This window comes from Eschscholzia californica, unplaced genomic scaffold (genome assembly GCF_041429995.1).
Source record: "Eschscholzia californica isolate CP2 unplaced genomic scaffold, dmEscCali1.0.p SCAF_1, whole genome shotgun sequence".
Lineage (NCBI taxonomy): Eukaryota > Viridiplantae > Streptophyta > Magnoliopsida > Ranunculales > Papaveraceae > Eschscholzia > Eschscholzia californica.
This window is the reverse complement of record NW_028238198.1, coordinates 34,793,182-34,813,572: the sequence shown is the minus strand read 5'-3', so window position 1 is coordinate 34,813,572 and position 20,391 is coordinate 34,793,182. Positions and strand designations below refer to the sequence as shown.

At 37.5% G+C, this 20,391-nt stretch overlaps 3 protein-coding genes and 1 pseudogene across 3 annotated transcripts; 2 read left to right on the top strand and 2 right to left on the bottom strand.

The window, feature by feature from the left end:
• Positions 1-351: 351 nt before the first annotated feature.
• LOC147566350 (putative pentatricopeptide repeat-containing protein At3g23330 pseudogene) lies at positions 352-1,848 on the bottom strand (annotated as a pseudogene).
• A 195-nt stretch (positions 1,849-2,043) lies between these two features.
• On the bottom strand, positions 2,044-5,989 carry LOC147566349 (uncharacterized). The gene is made up of 2 exons (XM_086652859.1): positions 5,659-5,989; positions 2,044-5,508 (listed from the first exon to the last, which is right to left on the bottom strand). Exons 1-2 carry the CDS (start codon positions 5,749-5,751, stop codon positions 2,218-2,220), a joined length of 3,384 nt encoding a protein of 1,127 aa, XP_086508985.1. The 5' UTR covers positions 5,752-5,989; the 3' UTR covers positions 2,044-2,217.
• Positions 5,990-6,878: 889 nt separating this feature from the next.
• On the top strand, positions 6,879-8,393 carry LOC147566348 (NAD(P)H-quinone oxidoreductase subunit L, chloroplastic-like). Its single transcript, XM_086652854.1, has 5 exons — positions 6,879-7,094; positions 7,284-7,379; positions 7,468-7,575; positions 7,669-7,763; positions 8,109-8,393. Exons 1-5 carry the CDS (start codon positions 6,957-6,959, stop codon positions 8,221-8,223), a joined length of 552 nt encoding a protein of 183 aa, XP_086508980.1. The 5' UTR covers positions 6,879-6,956; the 3' UTR covers positions 8,224-8,393.
• Positions 8,394-12,230: 3,837 nt separating this feature from the next.
• LOC147566347 (ERAD-associated E3 ubiquitin-protein ligase component HRD3A-like) lies at positions 12,231-18,060 on the top strand. Its single transcript, XM_086652857.1, has 6 exons — positions 12,231-13,442; positions 13,605-14,093; positions 14,536-14,751; positions 16,352-16,675; positions 16,846-17,088; positions 17,516-18,060. The coding sequence occupies exons 1-6, from the start codon at positions 12,888-12,890 to the stop codon at positions 17,753-17,755; spliced, it is 2,067 nt and encodes a 688-aa protein (XP_086508983.1). The 5' UTR covers positions 12,231-12,887; the 3' UTR covers positions 17,756-18,060.
• Positions 18,061-20,391: the final 2,331 nt, after the last annotated feature.

Below are 20,391 nucleotides of genomic sequence, written 5' to 3'. Positions count from 1 at the left end.
AGGACTGTTTGTTGCCACAAACCAGAGAATCGTAGAACAATTCGGCTTAGCAGTTACGCTTGTTTTCCTGATCGAAGTTTGACAATTGCATCAGGACTAACTTCTGGAATAACGACTGGGCAATTTAATCCTTCCCATTTCTAGAGCTTTATCAATACCCATTGAACCAGAACTCACAGCAGCACACCTGATTTCGTGATTTCTTGACCCTCCAACAAAGATAAGTGCAATATCCACACTATCAAAGCTCTCATGCTTCATCTCCTCAATGACATAATCCTTGCCCTCAAAAGTAAGGGTTCCCAAGAAGATTGTTCAAAAGTGAGCATTCTAAAACTTTCGTAAGGAAATCACTGTCAAGGAGGACACCTAAGAACTCTTGGCTGACCGGACGAATAAAACCAACCCTCAAATTAGGTAAGATTTTCAATATCAGGAAAATAATGAGAACTCTTCATCATAGCTATTAGGTCATCTAACATCTCATAAATCCGATTACAACAAGGGTGTGATTTGTCTGCTATGTAGAAAGAGTGAATGCAATCACTGATAGTAATCCAACTACTCTACACCCAGGCAACTTCTTCAAACCTTTTTCTTTCATTCCTCTTCTTAAATCTGCGGCACTATCCCACCTCCCAAAAGAAGCATGCAAATTTGAGAGTGAGACATAGTTTGATGGATTCTCCGGTTCAAGTTGGATAAGGTTCCTTGAAGCCAAATCCTGCATTTCTAAGTTCTCGTGAATTACACAAGCACCAAAAAGAGCACCCCAAACACTAGCGCTGGGTTTCATAGGCATGGAGTTGATAAAGTCCAATGCTTTATCAAGTAGTCCTGCTCGACCCAACATATCAACCATACATGCACAAATCTCCACTGTCAGTGCAATTTCGTAATCTGTAACGGCTGAATTGTAAATCTTTAACCCTTCTATCACCATTCCAGATCTACAACAAGCAGAAAGTACACCAACTAGTGTTATCTTATCTGGCTTGATCCCAAGCTCGAGCATCTCACTATACAAAGAAATAGCTTCATTACCATTTCCATGCAAGCCATATGCTGCAATCATACAACTCCATGATATAGCATCTCTGTTATGTCTGATATCATCAAAAATACATTTAGCATAATCCATTTTCCCACATTTCGAATACATATCAATTAGTGCATTATTAATAGAAATTTCATGATTAAATTCGTTTCGAATTGCAAACCCATGAATTTGTTTCCCTCCTCTTAAACTAGCAAGCGAGCTACAAGCAGGAAGGATACTCAAAAGAGAAACTCTATTGGGATCTATTCCAGCTCTTAACTTCATTTCACGAAAAAGCGTCAGACCTTCCTCAAAAAATCCATTTTGAATGTAACCCGTGATCATAGCAGTCCAAGCAACTAGGTTTCTACAATTCATACCATCAAAAACCCGTCTACCCAAGGTTAATTTTTTATTTTTCGTGTACATATCGATCAAACAACACCCAATATGAACATCTGAACCCAAACACATCTCATTTTTTAGAGCAAAACAATGAATCTCCTTTCCAAAGTCCCACTTACTAGTAGTTTGAGTGGCGTCACAACACAAAGGAAGAAGAGTAGAGACAGTGTATACATCCAATTTAACTCCTTCAAGTTGCATCTTCTTCACAAGTTTCCATATCTCTTTAGTAAAGGTAAAGTCACCCAAAACTGCATATCCAGATATTAACACATTCCAAGAAGCAGAGCTTCTATGAGGCATTTCATCAAACATCATCTGAAGATTACAATAACTCTCACATTTAAAATACATACACATTAAAGAAAATGAAAGGAAGTGAGAGCATGACAAATCTTCAAACCTTGTTTGGCGCCAAATGAGAAAACTTTCATACTTTAAAAAGAAAAAATTAGTCCAAACAAACACCTCCAATGTGAAATAAGTTCATGTCAAATTTTTTTTTTTAAATCAGTCCAAAAAACCAGGTTAGGGATTTGATTCGAAATTAACGTCGATTATTTTTTATTTTTGAACTTTAAAAATAGATTATAACATTCTTATGAATTTTACTTCATTTGATTAAAACTAACGTCGATTGAGTTAAAGATCAAGTTGCTACTTAATGTACATAATTTACAAATACACCAAGATACACTTTATAACCTATGGTTTGAACTAAACTTTTGTGCACACACCAACATTTTAGAAATAACCTTTTGAAGATCAGTCTCTCAAACAGTACCAATTGGAGCTTGGTCCTTTTTTGGTGGTCTACCACGGGGTTTTCGTGGACCAGTCACAACCTTCGGATTTGGTGCATCGGTCAGAACCATTGGTTGCACTGAAGGTTTAAGACCACCTTCGTAATCAATTCTATCTTCTAGCACTACCAATAGCTCGATGTCACCTCCACTGTTAACTCCAACAGATGGTGGCAATGTCACACAAGTCTCAACATGGCCATCACTACCAACTCCAACCTTCGGTTGCACCAAAGATTTAACATTATCTTCATTATCAGTTCCAACCTTTGTTTCCGTTGAAGTTTCAACTTCACCTTCATTAAGAACCCTAACCTTCTGGGGCCGTGAACGGGGTTTTCGTGGACCAGTCACAACCTTTAGCTTTGGTGGTCTACCACGAGGTTTTGGTGCACCCATAACAACCATCGGTGGCTTTGAAGGTTTAAGATCACCTTCATTATCAATTCTATCTTTCAGCACTACCAATAGCTCACCGTCACCTTCACCACTAACTCCGACCACTGGTGGCAGTGGCATACAGCTCTCAACATCACCTTCACTACCAACCCCAACCTTCGGTTGCACCAAAAATTTAACATTACCTCCGTTATCAATTCCAACCTTCGACGCCGTTGAATTTTCAACTTCACCTTCATTAAGAACCCTAACCTTCGTGGGTCGTGCACGGGGTTTTCTTGGACCAGTCACAAACTTTGGCTTTGGTGGTCTACCACGAGGTTTTGGCGCACCAGTCACAACCTTCGGTGGAACCAATGATTTAAGATCACCGTCATTACCAGTTCTATCTTTCAGCACTACCAATAGCTCAAAGTCACCTTCACCATTAACTCCAACCACTTGTGGCAGTGGCAGACAAGTCTCGACATCACCTTCACTACCAACTCCAACCTTTGGTTGCTCCAAAGAGTTAACATTACCTCCGTTATCAATTCCAACCGTTCTCGCGGTGGAAGTTTCAACTTCACCTGCATTAAGAACCCTAACCTTCTTCGGCGGTGAACGGGGTTTTACTGGACCCTTCACAACTATCCGTGGTCTGCCACGAGGTTTTGGTACTGGACCAGTTACAACATTCGATGGCATCGAGGACTCAACATCACATTCATTATCAACTCTATTTCTCACTATCGAAGACTCAAAACTGCTTTCACTATCAACTCCAACCTTTAATGGCACCAAAGGTTTAACATCAACAGCATTGTCAACTCCAACTTCCACCGCTGCCAAAGCTTCACATTCACTTTCATTAGTAACCATAACCTTCTTTGGCCGTCTAGAGGGTTTTGATGGACCACTCATAACCTTTGGTACTAGACCAGTCAAACCATTTGGTGACACCAAACGTTCAACAACACATTCATTATCAACTCTATCTATTACCACCAAAGGTTCGTCATTACATTCAGTGTCAACTCCAACCTTCGGTGGCACCAAAGGTTTAAGATCACCTTCATTGCCAACTCCAACTTCCACCGCTGCAGTAGCGTTAACTTCACTATTAACCCTAACCTTCTTGGGCCGTCCACGGGGTTTTGGTGGACCGCCCACAACCTTTGGTGGTCTAACACGAGGTTTTGGTAGTGGAGCAGTCACACCATTTGGTGACAGCAACGGTTCAACAACACATTCATTATCAACTCTATCTATTACCACCAAAGGTTCAGCATTACCTTCAGTGTCAACTCCAACCTTTGGTGGCACCAACGGCTTAAGATCACCTTCATTGCCAACTCCAACTTCCACCGCTGCCGTAGCGTTAACTTCACCTTCACTATTAACCCTAACCTTCTTGGGCCGTCTACGGGGTTTTGGTGGACCGCCCACAACCTTTGGTGGTCTAGAACGAGGTTTTGGTAGTGGAGCAGTCACACCATTTGGTGACAGCAATGGTTCAACAACACATTCATTATCAACTCTATCTATTACCACCAAAGGTTCAGCATTACTTTCAGTGTCAACTCCAACCTCTGGTGGCACCAACGGCTTAAGATCACCTTCATTGCCAACTCCAACTTCCACCGCTGCCGTAGCGTTAGCTTCACTATTAACCCTAACCTTCTTGGGCCCTCTACGAGGTTTTGGTAGTGGAGCAGTCACACCATTTGGTGACAGCAACGGTTCAATAGCACATTCATTATCAACTCTATCTAATACCACTAAAGGTTCAGCATTACCTTCAGTGTCAACTGCAACCTTCGGTGGCACCAACGGCTTAACATCACCTTCATTGCCAACTCCAACTTCCACCGCTGCCATAACGTTTACTTCACCTTCACTATTAACCATAACCTTCTTGGGCCGTCTACGAGGTTTTGGTGGACCACCCACAACCTTTGTTGGTCTACCACGAGGTTTTGGTACTAGACTAGTTACACCATTTGGTGACACCAAAGGTTCAACAGCACATTCATTATCAACTCTATCTATTACAACCAAAGGTTCAGCATTACCTTCAATGTCAACTCCAACCTTCGGTGGCACCAAAGGCTTAACATCACCTTCATTGTCAACAACCTTCACTGTTTCCGAAGCTTTAACTTCACCTTCACTATTAACCCTAACCTTCTTCGGTCGTGCACGAGGTTTTGATGGACCGCCCACAACCTTCGGTGGTCTACCCCGAGGTTTTGGTGTTAGACCAGATTGAACCTTTGGCGCAGCCAAAGGTTCAACAGCACTTTCATTATCACCTCTGTCCATCACTACCAAAGACTCGGCATTACCTTCAACGTCAACTCCAACCTTCGGTGGCACCAACGGCTTAATATCACCTTCAATACTTTCTCCAACTGTTGTCACAGAAGGATTAACATGACCTTCATCATCAACTACAACCTTCCCCTCAGTAGAAGTTTCAACTTCATTATTAACCCTAACCTTCTTCTTCTTGGGTCGTCCACAGAGTTTTCCAGTAGATTCAAAAACCTTCCTTTTTTCAGCTACCAAAGATGGATCTTTAGTTGGAAGATCTCTGGGTTCCTGTGGATCAGTCGCCGGATCATCTCCCAGTGGTGGATTTTTAGGTTTCCGGGGACGACCTCGGTTTCGTTTTGGTAGAGGATCTGTATGGGGGAGCATGTAATTGTTTTTCTTAACCATTAATATCTCTCCAGTATCTATCATCTTTGATAAGTGATAATTAAGAAGTACTATATGACCTGCTGGTAGAACTCCATATTGGGTTTCCATGTGTTTAGAGATTGAAACTTTGTTTGATCCATATTTTTCACCCATACCAGAAATTGCTGCAACTATCAACTGAAAATCACCCAAAACAAAATATTACATGAAATTAGTAACAAAGGAGATTGAATTTTTAGTTGGGTAGGGTTTAAATTACTTTTTTTTTGTTGAACTAGGGTTTAAATTACTTGATGAACAAATGCATGAAGTTGCTTAGTTACTTACCTCTGGGAATGGTGGTAGTGTCAGAGGAGACCCATCGACTTCATCAGTAGGTATTGAAGTCTGAGGAGACTTGTTAACTTCTTCAGTAGCCATTGAAGTTAGAGAGAGAAAGTAATAAAATTATACAAACAAATACAACAACATTAGTAGGAAGAGTGGGATAGAGAGAAGAGAACTGTTGGGAGAAGATTATGGTGGTTTGGGGAGGATTTAGAAGGGGGGTTTGAAGTCTGTCTAATCGAGGAAAAATGAGACAAGGTTTGGAGTGAAATCGACGGCTGGGAACTGCTTATTGGTTGAAGTACGGTGACGTTGAAAAAGAAAAAGGGATGCCTCTAAAGGCGACCAGTTCTTTTGTTCTTAGGGGCATTTTCCGTGCGTGTCGGATTGAGTAGCCCGAGGCCCTCATACAAGGAGAGTTTGAGGGTATTCTGACTGGACCTAATCCGTGTTTTTCAAGCCTAATCCATAGGAGGCTAAGATAGAGGAGGCCCTAGAGTAACTAGAAGGGTCGCCTATAGATGCAACAAAGAAAAAGTGCATGAATTCGGAAAGACTCCCAAATAATCACGCCATTTAAGGGCAAAAAGAAAATTATACTAGACCGTCTTATCGTGGTTTATCCTATACATGAATTTGGTGGCAGTGCTTAACTTTCTCTCTACGCCCGCCCACCAAAAAAGACTGGAATTAGACAAGGCTATAGAGCTCGGAAACATGGAACAAAAATTCTTTTATCTGTATCAACCTTTTAAGGGAGGTGTAAAAGAGAGATTTTTGTCGTTTGTGGATCACTCGTATAAATGCATTAATTCGTGAGAATAGGGTATCCTACAGTTGTATTCGATTAATACACGATCACACAAGAGACCGTTGTTTCTTAATCGTGTATACTTGCACAAATAGCTATATGAGACATGAATTGTGTTTACATATTTCAACAAAAAAAAAAAAAAGAATTGTGTTTACATGATCAGTGTGTTTCTGTTGAAGGATGAGATTTATACATGGATCACTATTCACTGGCGGTATCTAGACTATGACTTCAAAGAAATTTGAGCTTCAAATTACTTAAAATTTAGCCATAGTGTGATACCCATCACCACTAATGTAGTAGGTGGTTCTATAGCCACTCCAACAAAGAATTATGGGGCCTTCATGTGTAATTAGGGCCCCAAAAGCAATCCTCTAGGGAGCCTTTAGAACTTTCCTTTCTGTCCATCCAAACACACATGAAGATAAGGCAACACAATACATAGTCCAAAGAGATCCTTACATAGAGATAGTTGGAAGAAAATATGAACTGTGCACTGAGTTTCACATCTACCAGGGCCTTCCTTTCCTCCATCCCTTACAAATCAAGACTTCATCATCACATTTTTATTACTTCCAAATTTACACAACAAAAACAACAACCAAATGACAAGCATAATAAGGTTAGTTTAATTGTTTATGATATATTTTCATTCCTTCTCTTGCTAATTACATTATCATTAAATAAAAAAAAGCTCATCTTAAAATTGTTTAGTTCGCATCTGAGCTAACGTACTTTTTGTGAAGGAAAAAACAATATCTAACATAGACGATCATACAAAACTTACTAACCCATCTTCTACGATGAACAGTTAATTACCCGAGCCGATTCGAAGTCCAATATCAAATCTTCATGGCCTGTGGATTCAAATACTTTAGCAGTTCAAATTGGAGCTCTTTTAACTATAGTAAGTCCATAATTCATTCATTCTGAATATTTTCTTTCATTAACAAAATGAAGGTAGTGGTAAAATGATGATGATAATGTAAGTACAGGTTGAGCAACCAGCACTAGCAATAACAGGTGTAAATAATGAAGAAGAACTCTCATGGAAATTGATACAACTAGGAATTATTGCAGTATGGTATTTCCTTGTCATGCCGGTAAGGATGTTCGATCTTTATATTTGACTATAATTAGTTGATTATATTTTTTTCCGGATTTGAGAGGTATAAGTTTGAAGTTAAATTTTGCAGCCAATAATATTGAACTGGCTTAGGACAAGATGGTATAAAAGGAAATTCGTGGAGATGTATTTTCAGTTTATGTGTATGTTCATGTTCTTCCCTGGGTAAGTTAATCTTCCTTCTCCTAAATTTTTGTAATGAAATGGGAAGAATATTAGGTCAAATATAAAGCAATGACGGAGAATGCTACAATCACTTCGAGAGTTTGACCCAAAGTCTTACTCATTGCATTGATGGTACAATCGGAACGAGTGGTTTCAACACATTAAGATATTCGAGTGGTCAATAAGATACGAAGTAAGCTTCCGAGTAAGACTTTAAGAGAAAGAAACACTAGTGAATGTAGAATTAGGAGTTTCAAACATCTACAAAGATTTCGAATTTGTTTTTTGTTACTGAAATTTGTTTAAACTCTAAAATGGTTTCTTGTGACTTGTTTATTTTTACAGAATTCTACTATGGGCACCATTTGTAAACTTCAGACAACTTCCAAGAGATCCAACAATGAAATATCCTTGGTCTACACCTCAAGATTCTTCCTTAACTGATTCAACTTCCAACTAAATGAAACTGCAGAAACACTATTCCAAACTTGTCTTTGCTTCAATCTGTATAAATATATAAAGATCCCTACAACTTTTCATATTTTCCATTGATGGTCATACTTGTGGATTGCAGCCAAATTGATAAGTCATCATGAGATACTACAAAAGAAATGCTTCTTTCTCTTTAAACCTATTTTCTGAAAATCTCAATAATTTGAAATCCGAGTCAATTCTAAGTATTGTACCAATTCCTTTACGATGATTCTAAGAATACAAACACTACCAGTACCACAAACATATCATTGATTTCTCAGTAATTTTTTTGGTAAAATGCTAAATGTGAAAAAAGAGCACCACCCCACCATCTAATTGATTATTACATTTACGCATTGAGGCGTTTTTATCCTCAGTCTTTTGAGTTTAGAACTAAAATTTGCGCATATCAGATTACATATGAAAATTTACAAAATATCCCAAGGTAACAAATACCAAGTAAGTATGCTAGTTCATGCTCGATTTTATTTCAATAAACAATAATTATCTAACATTTTGCATCATTGCATGCATTTCATTACAAACAGGCACATCCGGATAGATGTTTTGATTCATTTATCAAAATGTCATTTTTTTCGTGGCACTTTTCCTTCTCTCCACAACAATTCAACCTTAACTTCCCCATTTCTTATATAAGGCTTTACTCGTGTTGTTTTTGGCGCGTCGGAAAAGAGTCCAGTTACCTTGACTACAATCTCGTAAAATGTTATCCATAGTCAGGCCATGCCTGAAAATTTAGAGGTCTCGTGCGAAATTTGAATTTAGGCCCCTCGAACCCGCGTCAATTGATTGGAATGAAATGTGCCCTACCAACTCAGCTGGGTATATATTTAACGCAGTTGTACACATCTCCTCGTTTTTATACATATAGTTCTATATATATATATATATTAAAAGAATTTTAAATGGAAGTGGGCCCTTAGTGGTGGGGGCCAGTGCGAGCGCCCTGCTCGCACCCCCCACCACACGGTCCTGTCCATAGTAATTGGAAGCTTTCTTGAGTTTGCATTCTACATACAATTGTTTGTTTTCAACAAACTGTTGTTCATTCTTGACAATCATATATGTTCTAAGTTCTGGTGAAGTTTTTCGATTTGTTCTAAAATTGTATGAAGCTATACTATTTAACTATATTCATTCAGATCTACTAGCCATATCCCGTGTCTTCGCTGGCAATAAAGAGAGAAAAGAGAGATGAAAGGGGAAGAAGAAGGAAGGCGGAGAAGAAGAAGGAAGGAAGTAGAGAGAGAAAAGAAAAAAAATCAGTCAAAGTCGTCGGCAGGTGCCGACTGGCGGCAAGCGACGACCTAACTTCAGTTGACGCCGTTAGGTCAAACATTGGTTTAGACATTGCTTCTTAAACACACATAGCTTTAAGTAAAGTAGTAAACTAGGAATTGCGTATAAACATCTTTGGACATCGCTTATAACATCTTTGATTCTTTGGGCATTGCCATAACATCTTTGGGCATTTCATATAAAATCTCCCTATTTTTATATCCATTTTGATCTATGTTTGATGACGCTTTTCATCTGTGTTTGATATGTTTTCATATACACAATATGTTTTTGATATTTTGTAAATCAGACTTGTGTTTCAAACAGTTGCCTGCTCGATACAAACAATTGTCTGCTCGATACAAACTGTTATTTGTTTGATATACACTGATGTTTGTTCGATATGTTGGGTCGATTGTACACATAGTTTACCTGGAAAAGAATGAAAAGGGATAACAAGATAAAAAAAAAAAAAAAAAAAACAAGCAACAACTATTTCAAGACAATTATCAATTTGTTTAAGACAAAAACACTTTCTTCAAAACAAATACTAGTTTGGTAGATAAATAAGTGTTTTTTATTTACGACACAGGTAGAAAACAAATCGTTGTTTGTGAACTGAAAAAACGCTTCGAGAAACGACCATCTTTAAGTTGAAAATTTTTATGGCCGAAAAATCAACGAAAAAAATGTATATAAATACATTATAAACAACAAAACATTAATAAAAAAAATCTCTGAAAATAAATCAAAGAAAAAACGATATAACATAGCGAACAATTGGTGAGAAACAAAAAGAAGGATGTAAAAACATTAAAAAAAAAGAATGTAAAAACATGAAAAAAAAAAGAACATTTCAAAATACAGTAAAATAATGGTAAAAGAAGACAAGTGAAAAAACAATAGAGAGAGGATCAAACAAATATTTTCACAAATTCTAGAGGCAACATTTAATATCGTGTGAATACAAACACTAAGGTGTAAATGTTATGTGTTTGTTTTTGTTTCTTCTTTTTGATAATTGGGCCGTGATTTAATGAGCTCGAGCTCATACCTCTGGGTATGAGCTCGAGCTAAGAACCGTTAGATCTCCATGAAATTTGTCAAGATCTTTCCCTCACGTTTAACTGTTGACAGCTCATATTCTTTCTAAATTTCCAAATTTAAAGTAACTAAAATTAACCCTTTAAATTAAATTATTTACAGAACTGCCACAGCGAATAAAACTCTTTCGTTTTCCTAAATGCAAGTTGTATCTGTTTTCTATTGTAATTTTAAACAAGATCTCCACATATATTAGATCTCCACATACATTAGAGTAACGTATGTGAACCAGATTTCAGTCCACTTTCATCTATATCACTAAAAATTAATCTCTGAGACCAGCAATCTATGATATTAAATATCAAAGTTGTTTTTACAATGAAGGTTTCATCAAATAACTGGTGACTTTTCAAACAATACTGAAAGTGGTTCTCTTTCTTTGCACCAAAACCTTAAAATACAAAAACTAAATAAACCTAAAACTGATTCAAAGTGAAGACGTAAGAACAGTACTAGATGAACAACCCCCAAACGTGAATAGGAAAGATAAAGATGATGAAACAAGCCACAAAATACTAACTCCATCACAACCCTTAACATTTTCAACAAAAAAAAAAGCCCCTAACACTCTTAGGAAATGCGCACAAGGAGTAACCAAAAATTAATAAACAATATGAAACACCCCAACTTCATAGTTCTGCTGAAAATTTGCGATAAAAGTTTGTAAAGATCTGGAACGACAAAAAGGCTTAAAAACTAGAAGGATGATTAGGAGTAGACCTAAAACAGGAGTTTTCTTCAATTGGTTTGGCATTAATGGCAATTATGTAAATAGTTTTATTTTGATAGGTTATGTTTCACTGCCTTAAAATAGGGAGAAATTTAAGGTATGTGAACTGTCAACAACTACACATGAGGGATAAATCTTAATAAATATCAAGAATCTGACGGTTCTTAGCTCGAGCTCATGCCAAGTGGTATGAGCTCGAGCTCATTAAATCACGGCTCTTGATAATTTTACACTCACTTACCTAAAAAAACATATTTATTTTTGCCATTACTAATGTTGTTTTGACCCATCTCCGATCACCCAAAATAAAAGTATAGAACCACTCATCTTCTTGGGTTGAGATTTCCTAACAACAATATTGCAAACAATTCCTGATTATTTTTGTTTACAAAATAAAACTATGAGATGAAATTACTAGTAAGGCATTTTAATCTGTTTGTTTTTTAAATGGATTACGATCTACGTTAGTCATGTGATAAACATGATAACTGTCGAATTATTTCTAGTCTAAAGTCCGGAAAAACTAAATGATCTAAATTTCGACGAAATTAAATGATTTTTAAGTCTACGAAAATTACTTTATTTGTACCCAAAGTCCAACATTCTGGATTTGAACTTCCATGGCGGGATCGAACTTGAGACCTTCGTATTGCGAAGTATATACACTTACCAACTGGGTTACCCGTTGTTGACAACTCAAATTCAATAACCATGGATTCGACCTCCTCTCCCAATTGAATTGCCCCCCTAAAGTGGAAATGTTAATATCCTCCGGTGGATGTTTCGGGAAATAAAGATATTTTTCGGGGAAGATAGTTTTAAGTGGAAACAATTTTTTTTTGTTTCCTCCAAACACTACTCACCTCTTATGTTTCAATTTTCTTCTTCCACCTTCTTCTTTCCCACCAACATCAACTCCGACGACCATTATTTCGAGCGACAACAATTCTGATCACCTCTCTCTCTCTCTCTCCATCCATCTCTTTTATCTTCTCTCTTTTTTTTTCATAGTTCCGGCGAAGAGACCATTCCCTTCGCCGGAACTTAGAGAGAAAGTGAGTGAGAAGAGAGATACAAAGAAGAGAGAGAGACTGAGAAGAGAAGAGAGATAGAGAGAGGAGAGAGAGTGCCGGTCAGCGGTGATCGGAGAGAGAGGGTCGACCAGAGAAGAGAGAAGAGAGAAGAGAGATAAGGTGTCTTTGGTTTGAATTTTTTTGGTTTTTAACCGTCTTCTCCGGAAACTTTTGTGCTTTTTCAAAACGGTAGTATATCCAATGACACAGATGAATCAACAAGGTGCCACATTGCCGACCTGGTAGAAACAAAGCTCTTACGTGGCACATAGATGGAAGAGACTGACCAATCACCAACTCTCTACCATCGTCATCGTCTCTCTCTGTAAAACTCTCTTTATCTTATCTGTAACAGGGTCAGATAATCAGTATCTCACAGACAACTAATTATACATCGCCGGCCCGGCAACAAAAAACTGATCAAACGAAACAAACCAAAGAGAGATGCGTCGACGCGCGTACCCTTCTTCCTCGAACAATCCCTTCATTTACTCGCTTCTCATATTCTCTCTTCTTCCTTTCTCTGCGATTGCTCGTCCTTTCGTTCTCGTTCTCTCCAAAGACGATCTTGAAGACAATTCTTCTCCTTCTTCTCTTCTTGATGAAGATTCCTCGACTGAATGGGACGAATTCGGTGACTCTGATAATAAATCGGAAGAAGAACTTGACCCTGGTTCATGGCGTCAGATCTTTGAACCAGATTTGGTTGTTTCTCCACCGAAGAGCAATAACGAGGGTTTGTATTACTCTGGCATCGGAAAAATGATTTCCGCTTCAACAAATGGAGATTCAAGGTTGATGGAGGAAGCTGTATCGGAGATCGAAGGTGCTTCTGTTAATGGATATCCTCACGCTCAATCGGCTTTAGGGTTTCTTTATGGAACTGGACAATTGAGAGAGCAGAGTGGAGCTAAATCTTTCTTATATCATAATTTTGCTTCTGATGGTGGAAATATGCAGTCTAAAATGGCTCATGCTTATACATACTTCAGACAAGATGTAATTGATGCCCTAACCCTATATATAATCAACCAATTCTCTCTCTCACACACTCACTCTCGAAATTGATTTGTTTCATTTTCTCAATTTTGCTTTAAAAACTCATTAGGCTATCTTCTCTTATTTGATTTGATGAATAAGCTGTTGTTTGGTTTGTTATAGATGTTTGAAGAAGCGGTTAAACTTTATGCTGAACTAGCAGAAGCAGCAGTATCGAGCTTTCTGATTTCTAAGGATCCAGTGATTGAACCTGTGAGGATTCATAGTGGCGCCGAAGAGAACAAAGAGGGATTGAGAAAGTCTAGAGGGGAAGATGATGAAGATTTTCAGATTACTGAGTACCAAGCACAGAAAGGGAGTGCTGGAGCCATGTATAGAATTGGGGTTTTCTATTACTTTGGGTTGAGAGGAGTAAGGCGTGATCCCGCGAAGGCATTGTCTTGGTTTTTGAAAGCAGTGGAGAAAGGAGAACCTAGATCAATGGAGCTTCTTGGTGAGATATATGCAAGGGGAGCTGGGGTTGAGAGGAACTATACAAAGGCACTTGAATGGCTAACCCTTGCATCAAAACAACAACATTTTTCAGCTTATAATGGAATGGGATATTTGTATGTCAAAGGGTATGGAGTGGAAAAAAAGAACTTCACCAAAGTAAGTTCCTCATTATCTCCTTATTTCAGATTGGTAGTAGAATTCAGTTTGGTTTGCTTCGACTTCATTGATTTGCTTGTTTGAACACTTGTGATTTCATTGCTTCTTATAATCTATATTAATTTGGCATTGATAAACATGGAGAACCATAAGGTTGTATAACGGGCACGTAAGTTAAATCTTGTTAGTAGTATAAATCTTGTGCTTTTCTGATACTGACTTGGATCATATTTTTGTGCTTGCAATAAGGTTGGTCTACCACTTGTAGCCGAAACTCCTCAATTCTATGACCACATAAATCATCGTTGAAGAAAACTAATTTAGGAACTTTACATTTAAGTCATTTTCTGCAGATTACTTGTTCAATTGCTGGTGTCTCTGAAAATTAATCGTTAATATGGAAATACTTCATCATATTTGTAGCTAACTCTTTCTGTAACAGGCGAAAGAGTACTTTGAGAAGGCGGCTGAGAATGAGGAGGCTGGTGGTCATTATAATCTGGGGGTTGTATACCTCAAAGGGATTGGTGTAAAAAGGGATGTGAAGACGGCATGCAAGTATTTCATTACAGCAGCTAATGCTGGTCAACCCAAGGCATTTTTCCAATTGGCAAAAATGTTCCAGACAGGCATAGGGCTTAAGAAGAATATTCCTATGGTAAGTTTACTTGCTTATATTTCTTTTGGAAGTTCTTTCTTAAAGGTTATAACTCTATAAGAACTAAATACGCATTCAAGGTCTCTCTGCTTTTTCTGCTTTCACATTAAGTTACTGTACATTCGAGCCATCTCCTCCTTAGTCCTAAGAACATATTCTGATTTTTAGTTGCCTCTAGCCCTCTGCTAGTCTTGAAGTGGGAACGCTTTGATCTGTCTTATAACTGTGTTGGATTTCTCAGCAGATAGGTTTGCAAATAGTATAACACCTAAAGAGAAGTTATCTAACTGTTGGACTTGTATACGAATTATGGGTATTTGCAGTGGACCATTAGATGGATAAGGCTCCTTCTCCTCACGTAGCACGTACCCGATTCCCTATACCCTTTTTGGGTGGGTTCGCCATCCATCACCTCAAATTAGAATACCTAATTTTTTAGTCTCAATTAATCCGCGTTTTTGTAAAATTTATAAACTCGATCAGTTGGGTAGTTAAACTTGTTAGATTTTAGGTTTTACGTAGATAGGATGTGTAAGAGTGGGTGTATCTATTATAAATGCATCAAAAAGAGTATATATTGGCTGGGAAAATAGTCCAAAACGTACCGCAATAGTTAATTGCGTACCAAAGAGTATACTGTTATCGTGCCCGAAACTCACAAGGTAGCGTATCGTGTACCCGTACCATGTACAGGTGATCTATGGATTGCATTAACCTATGGATATGGACCTACTGAACTTTCAACTATGTTAATAAAATTACTGTCCTTTACCTTCTTGGTGAGATATATCCAAGTATTAGTACTGGACGTCTGGACCTACTGATCTTCTAGTTATATACTTATATTCTTTCTTACGCATTTAAGTACCAACAAAATCATATGATTGGGAAAAATGATGCTGGTGATTTCATTAACATAGTTGAAAGTTCTGGGTCACTAATTGCTGGTTCCATCAGAATGTGTATGCAGAACCACAAACAGTAATTTTTGTTATTGTTGCCGTTCTGCTGTCACCCGCTATCAACGTCTTTCAAAGTTTGAACTATTCTATTCGTACTGAAATGAAAGATAAAGTACACAAACATAAGGCAAATTTATTTGATAGGCTCTCTTCCATGTGTATTGGCCTGTCTTTGCAATCTCAACAAGATCATGTGATGATTTGAAATTATTGCACATCATCATCTTGAGCTTATGTTCCATTCCGGTTCTTGTCTTAGCAATATCAAGCTAACTCGATGAAGTAATTGTATCCATGGTTATCTGCGCATTATAATCAAGTCCAATTACTGGTGCTACTGTTTCTGCTTCAATATTTCTCAGAAGAAAAGTTTGCTCAGTGCTTTTGGTTGCAGTACTTTCTGACTCTGTTGTAGTGTTATTATCTTTTAGCCACTTGTCCATTTTAACTCCTCAAATAAGGGGTTACCATAATTTTTCATGTGAATTTTTTGATTGTTTAGGAAGTCTCATATATTACATTTGGTAATTAGCATGGGTTATGTATATATTTTTCAATTGTAATTCTGTTCACCCTCAGGCATGCACTCAAGCATTAACGTTCTTCTGAACTGAGTCTTGAATTCTCCTTTCTTTCAGGCTACTGCACTATACAAATTAGTTGCTGAGAGAGGGCCTTGGAGTTCCTTGTCAAGATGGGCTTTAGAGTCGTACTTGAAAGGTGAAGTGGGAAGAGCATTTTTACTGTACTCAAGAATGGCAGAACTAGGATACGAGGTTGCACAGAGTAATGCTGCATGGATTCTTGACAAGTACGGGGAACGCAGTATGTGTATGGGAGAGACTGGACTTTGCACAGATGCTGAAAGACATCGGCGTGCACATTCATTATGGTGGCAAGCTTCAGAGCAGGGTAATGAACATGCTGCTTTACTCATTGGGGATGCATATTACTATGGCCGGGTACGTTCGTGTCTGAACTCTACTTCTAAATCTTATAGTGTGTATGATTGATTACACTCTACTTCTTGAATTATTCTTGTGATGTTATGACCAGCGTTGGGTGAAAGATTTGTGAGTTTTCTCTGCCCTCTTTTAAATTCATCGTTGTTATTTTCTTTTTTATTTTGCAGGGTACAGAGAGGGATTATGATCGTGCGGCAGAGGCTTATATGCATGCTAAGTCACAATCCAACGCCCAAGCCATGTTCAACCTTGGATACATGCATGAGCATGGTCAAGGGCTTCCGCTAGATCTTCATCTTGCCAAACGATATTATGATCAGGCCTTAGAGAATGATCCAGCAGCAAAATTGCCTGTATCTTTGGCTCTTATGAGCTTGTACGTAAGGAAAAACTATGAGAATAGCTTCTTGGTGAGTTCATCTAACTAAGATTATTTTTGATGTTTTTTTAATATTGCTTTGAGAACCCCCTAGAGTAGGCTACCTTCAGAAATCACTGTTAAAAATAGCCACTCATCTCCATCTAGACCTAGTTGGCCCGGTGTAACTTTGAAAGCAAATGCCATATTTAACCCTGTGTTTTCTTACTGTTTGACTCCGACTCGTCTGAATCTGAGTCTGACTTTTGGTCAGGCCCAATAGTCGTTTTACCTCCAACTTCAGTGGGCCCAAAATTAGCCTGAGACAGCCATCCCAAGTCAGTTAAAACAGAAACTTTCTCAAATTTGACTCAAGTCAGTTCAGATCTCGAGTCAGACTTAAGATCTTAGTAATCTTGGTGTATCCTCACCGTCTCTGTAGGTTCTTTATTTAAGTTTAAATTTGTTTTTTTTTTCAGGTTGATGTCATCGATTCACTACCTGGAGTTTATCCTAAAGTGGAAGCATGGGTCGAGGACGTGATAATGGACGAAGGAAATGCAACAATCCTCACACTCTTTGTCTGTCTCTTGACTGTCCTTTACCTTCGTGAGAGACAACGGAGGCATGCAGTAGCTGCTGTCAGAGATGTAGCCGTCCCACTTCAACCCGACAACGATATCAATTTACCTGCAGCACCGAACCAGTTAATTCGCTAAGGTTCTTCTTCGGTAGGGCAACAATGTTTGCCGCCAACCAGGAGAGCCCTGTTTGAAGGAGGCGAGAAGGGCATCCGCTCTGGCTCCCATCTCACGGGGCCAACAATTTTATTTTTCTAGCAGAGTAGTTACTATTTATAATATTAGGTCTTGTAAACCGTAGGTTTTGAAAGTGAACATAAAGTAACCAATTACCAGAATTAACTCCTAATTCATTCTCTGCTTTCCCACTTTACAGTCCGGACCATAAATAACTCTCTTTCTCCACTCTGTATAAAATTAAGTTCTTGGTTTCTCTCTCTAAACATTTATCGTTTGCTTTTCAAATTTTTTCCATTCCTTTAATTCTCTCCATCTCTCACTTATTGTCCCTGTTAGAAAGTCCCACATTGTTCAATTGCTTAAACTTTTCTATTGTACTACTCCTTATAATGATCTTATGTAATAGCTATGAAAATCAATACAAATTATTACAATTCTCTTTTCTTACATGGTACAAGAGCTTCTAGGTTTTTTTTTCTTGGGTCAGTCAATAGAATCTTCCGCTTGCCGGCGGCGGTAGTCCCATTAATGGCTACCGTCCGCCGGAGTTTTATCGGTTTTTAGTTCAAAGTTTAGTGTTTTTTCCCTTTTCAATAAGAGTAGTTATTTTCTATTGTTGAGATCTAATCATTCTTCAATACTTTTCTCAATAGTATTTGAAGATGATGAAGATTAACAAGAAGATGAAAGTGCCAAACAAGAGTGATTTGTTGAAGAAATCACATGATATACTCTTCAATGATCTCAAGCATTTCAAATGTCAAGTCCTCCACAACATCAAATCTATGGGTATCCATGGTCCATGAAGTTATATTTTGAGAGAAATTGGAAAGCTATTAGAGAGGGGGAAAAGAATTCATTGATTTCTTGTTAGAATAGTTATATACCCCATGTTTATCTTGAAACTATATTTATAGTTGTCCAAAATCTTGATTTCCAATATGATGCACATGGAGTGTTTAATAGAATGTATCAAAGAAATCATGCTTATTTTCAAAGATGGTTTTCTTTTGATGTTTGAAAACATGTATGTGGGTTCCTTTATGGCAAAGGAGTTAATTCTCTTACTTGATTTGCTCATATTTCTTATATCCAAGATGAGAACTCTCAAATGTTTGTTCCTTTAGTATGCTACTTGGTTCCATTATATTTTCTATAAGATCAAACAAAGAGGAGATAAGAGAGAGTATAAATGAAGAATAGAAGTGGGAAGGTCAAGATCGATGATTGTTAGTGTTTATGTTCAACAACACATAAAACCAAGTAGATCAAAGGCTTGAATTGCTTTGATGGTGTTGGAGTAATAATCATGTGTGAGGGCTATTAAAAACCAAGGTAGGAAGATCTCCAAAACCAGACAATGGTTAGTAATTGTCAACCGGACAATGGTTAGTAGTTGTCAACCAGACAATGGTTAGTAATTGTCAATACCTGGCAACGGTGCCAACTTTTCTTCAAATGGAGAAAAGTAAAATCAACAACAACATCAACATCAAAACCTGGCAATGGTGCCAACTTTTCTTCAAGTGGAGAAAAGCAAAATCAAAATCAACATCAACATCAACAAAACCTGGCAGGTGCCAACTTTTCTTCACATGGAGAAAAGAAAATCGACAACAAACAACAACATAGCGACCTCACAATGATGCCTCCATATCAAAATCAAGTCAAAATCTACAAATTTGTTTAGCAAACTCATGAATTTTTCACTAGCAAAAGTCATTCGTTTGAGGGGGAATGTTAGAAATATAGTCTAATATAGTCCCACATTGTTCAATTGTTTAAACTTTTCTCTTGTACTACTCCTTATAATGATCTTATGTAATAGCTATGAAAATCAATACAAATCATTACAATTCTCTTTTCTTACAGTCCCTCCAAATCTTTAAATTATTTGCCACACCTGCATTTCCAACTTACTTTCTCTATATTAGAAACAGGGACAAAGAATTGTTCTCTTTAAAATAGGTGTTCTTCAATTAAAATTTTCAATAATCTTCTCTGATTTATATGCCATTACACACCCATCATAAAAAAAAAACCACTCAAGTTTCAACTAATTATTATATTTAATCAGTTAATTTACTTGAGTATATTGATCAATATTTATTGTTCTATTATTTTAAATCACTTCTAATACATTAATTATTAAGCATTAATTAAGGAATGATGTTTAACTTCATTTAGTTTATTACTAATTGATAGTTTTTTTGATATAAACTTGGGAAATTTTATAAGGCCTCCCCAATTTTGTTAAAAGGCCTCCCCATGAACCATTTTACTTGCTAAATTATCACTAAGGGGAGGCCTTTTAACAAAAATGAGGGGGCCCTATAAAATCTCCCTATAAACTTTAGCTTTACTCTCTAGTTTTTTTTACAACTAACAGAGAAACAAAAGAAAGTCGATTCTTAATCAAAATTGATTACAAAGGTTTAATTGATGATTTTGTTTCAAAAAATATAGGATAAATGAGTCGGAGATCCAAAAACACCTCCCATAATCTGGATGCCCTCAACCTTAACAAGAAATTTGAAGCACGTCCAAAATGTCAGAGATGTACAGGGAATGCAATTTTTTCCTTTTTCTTCCTG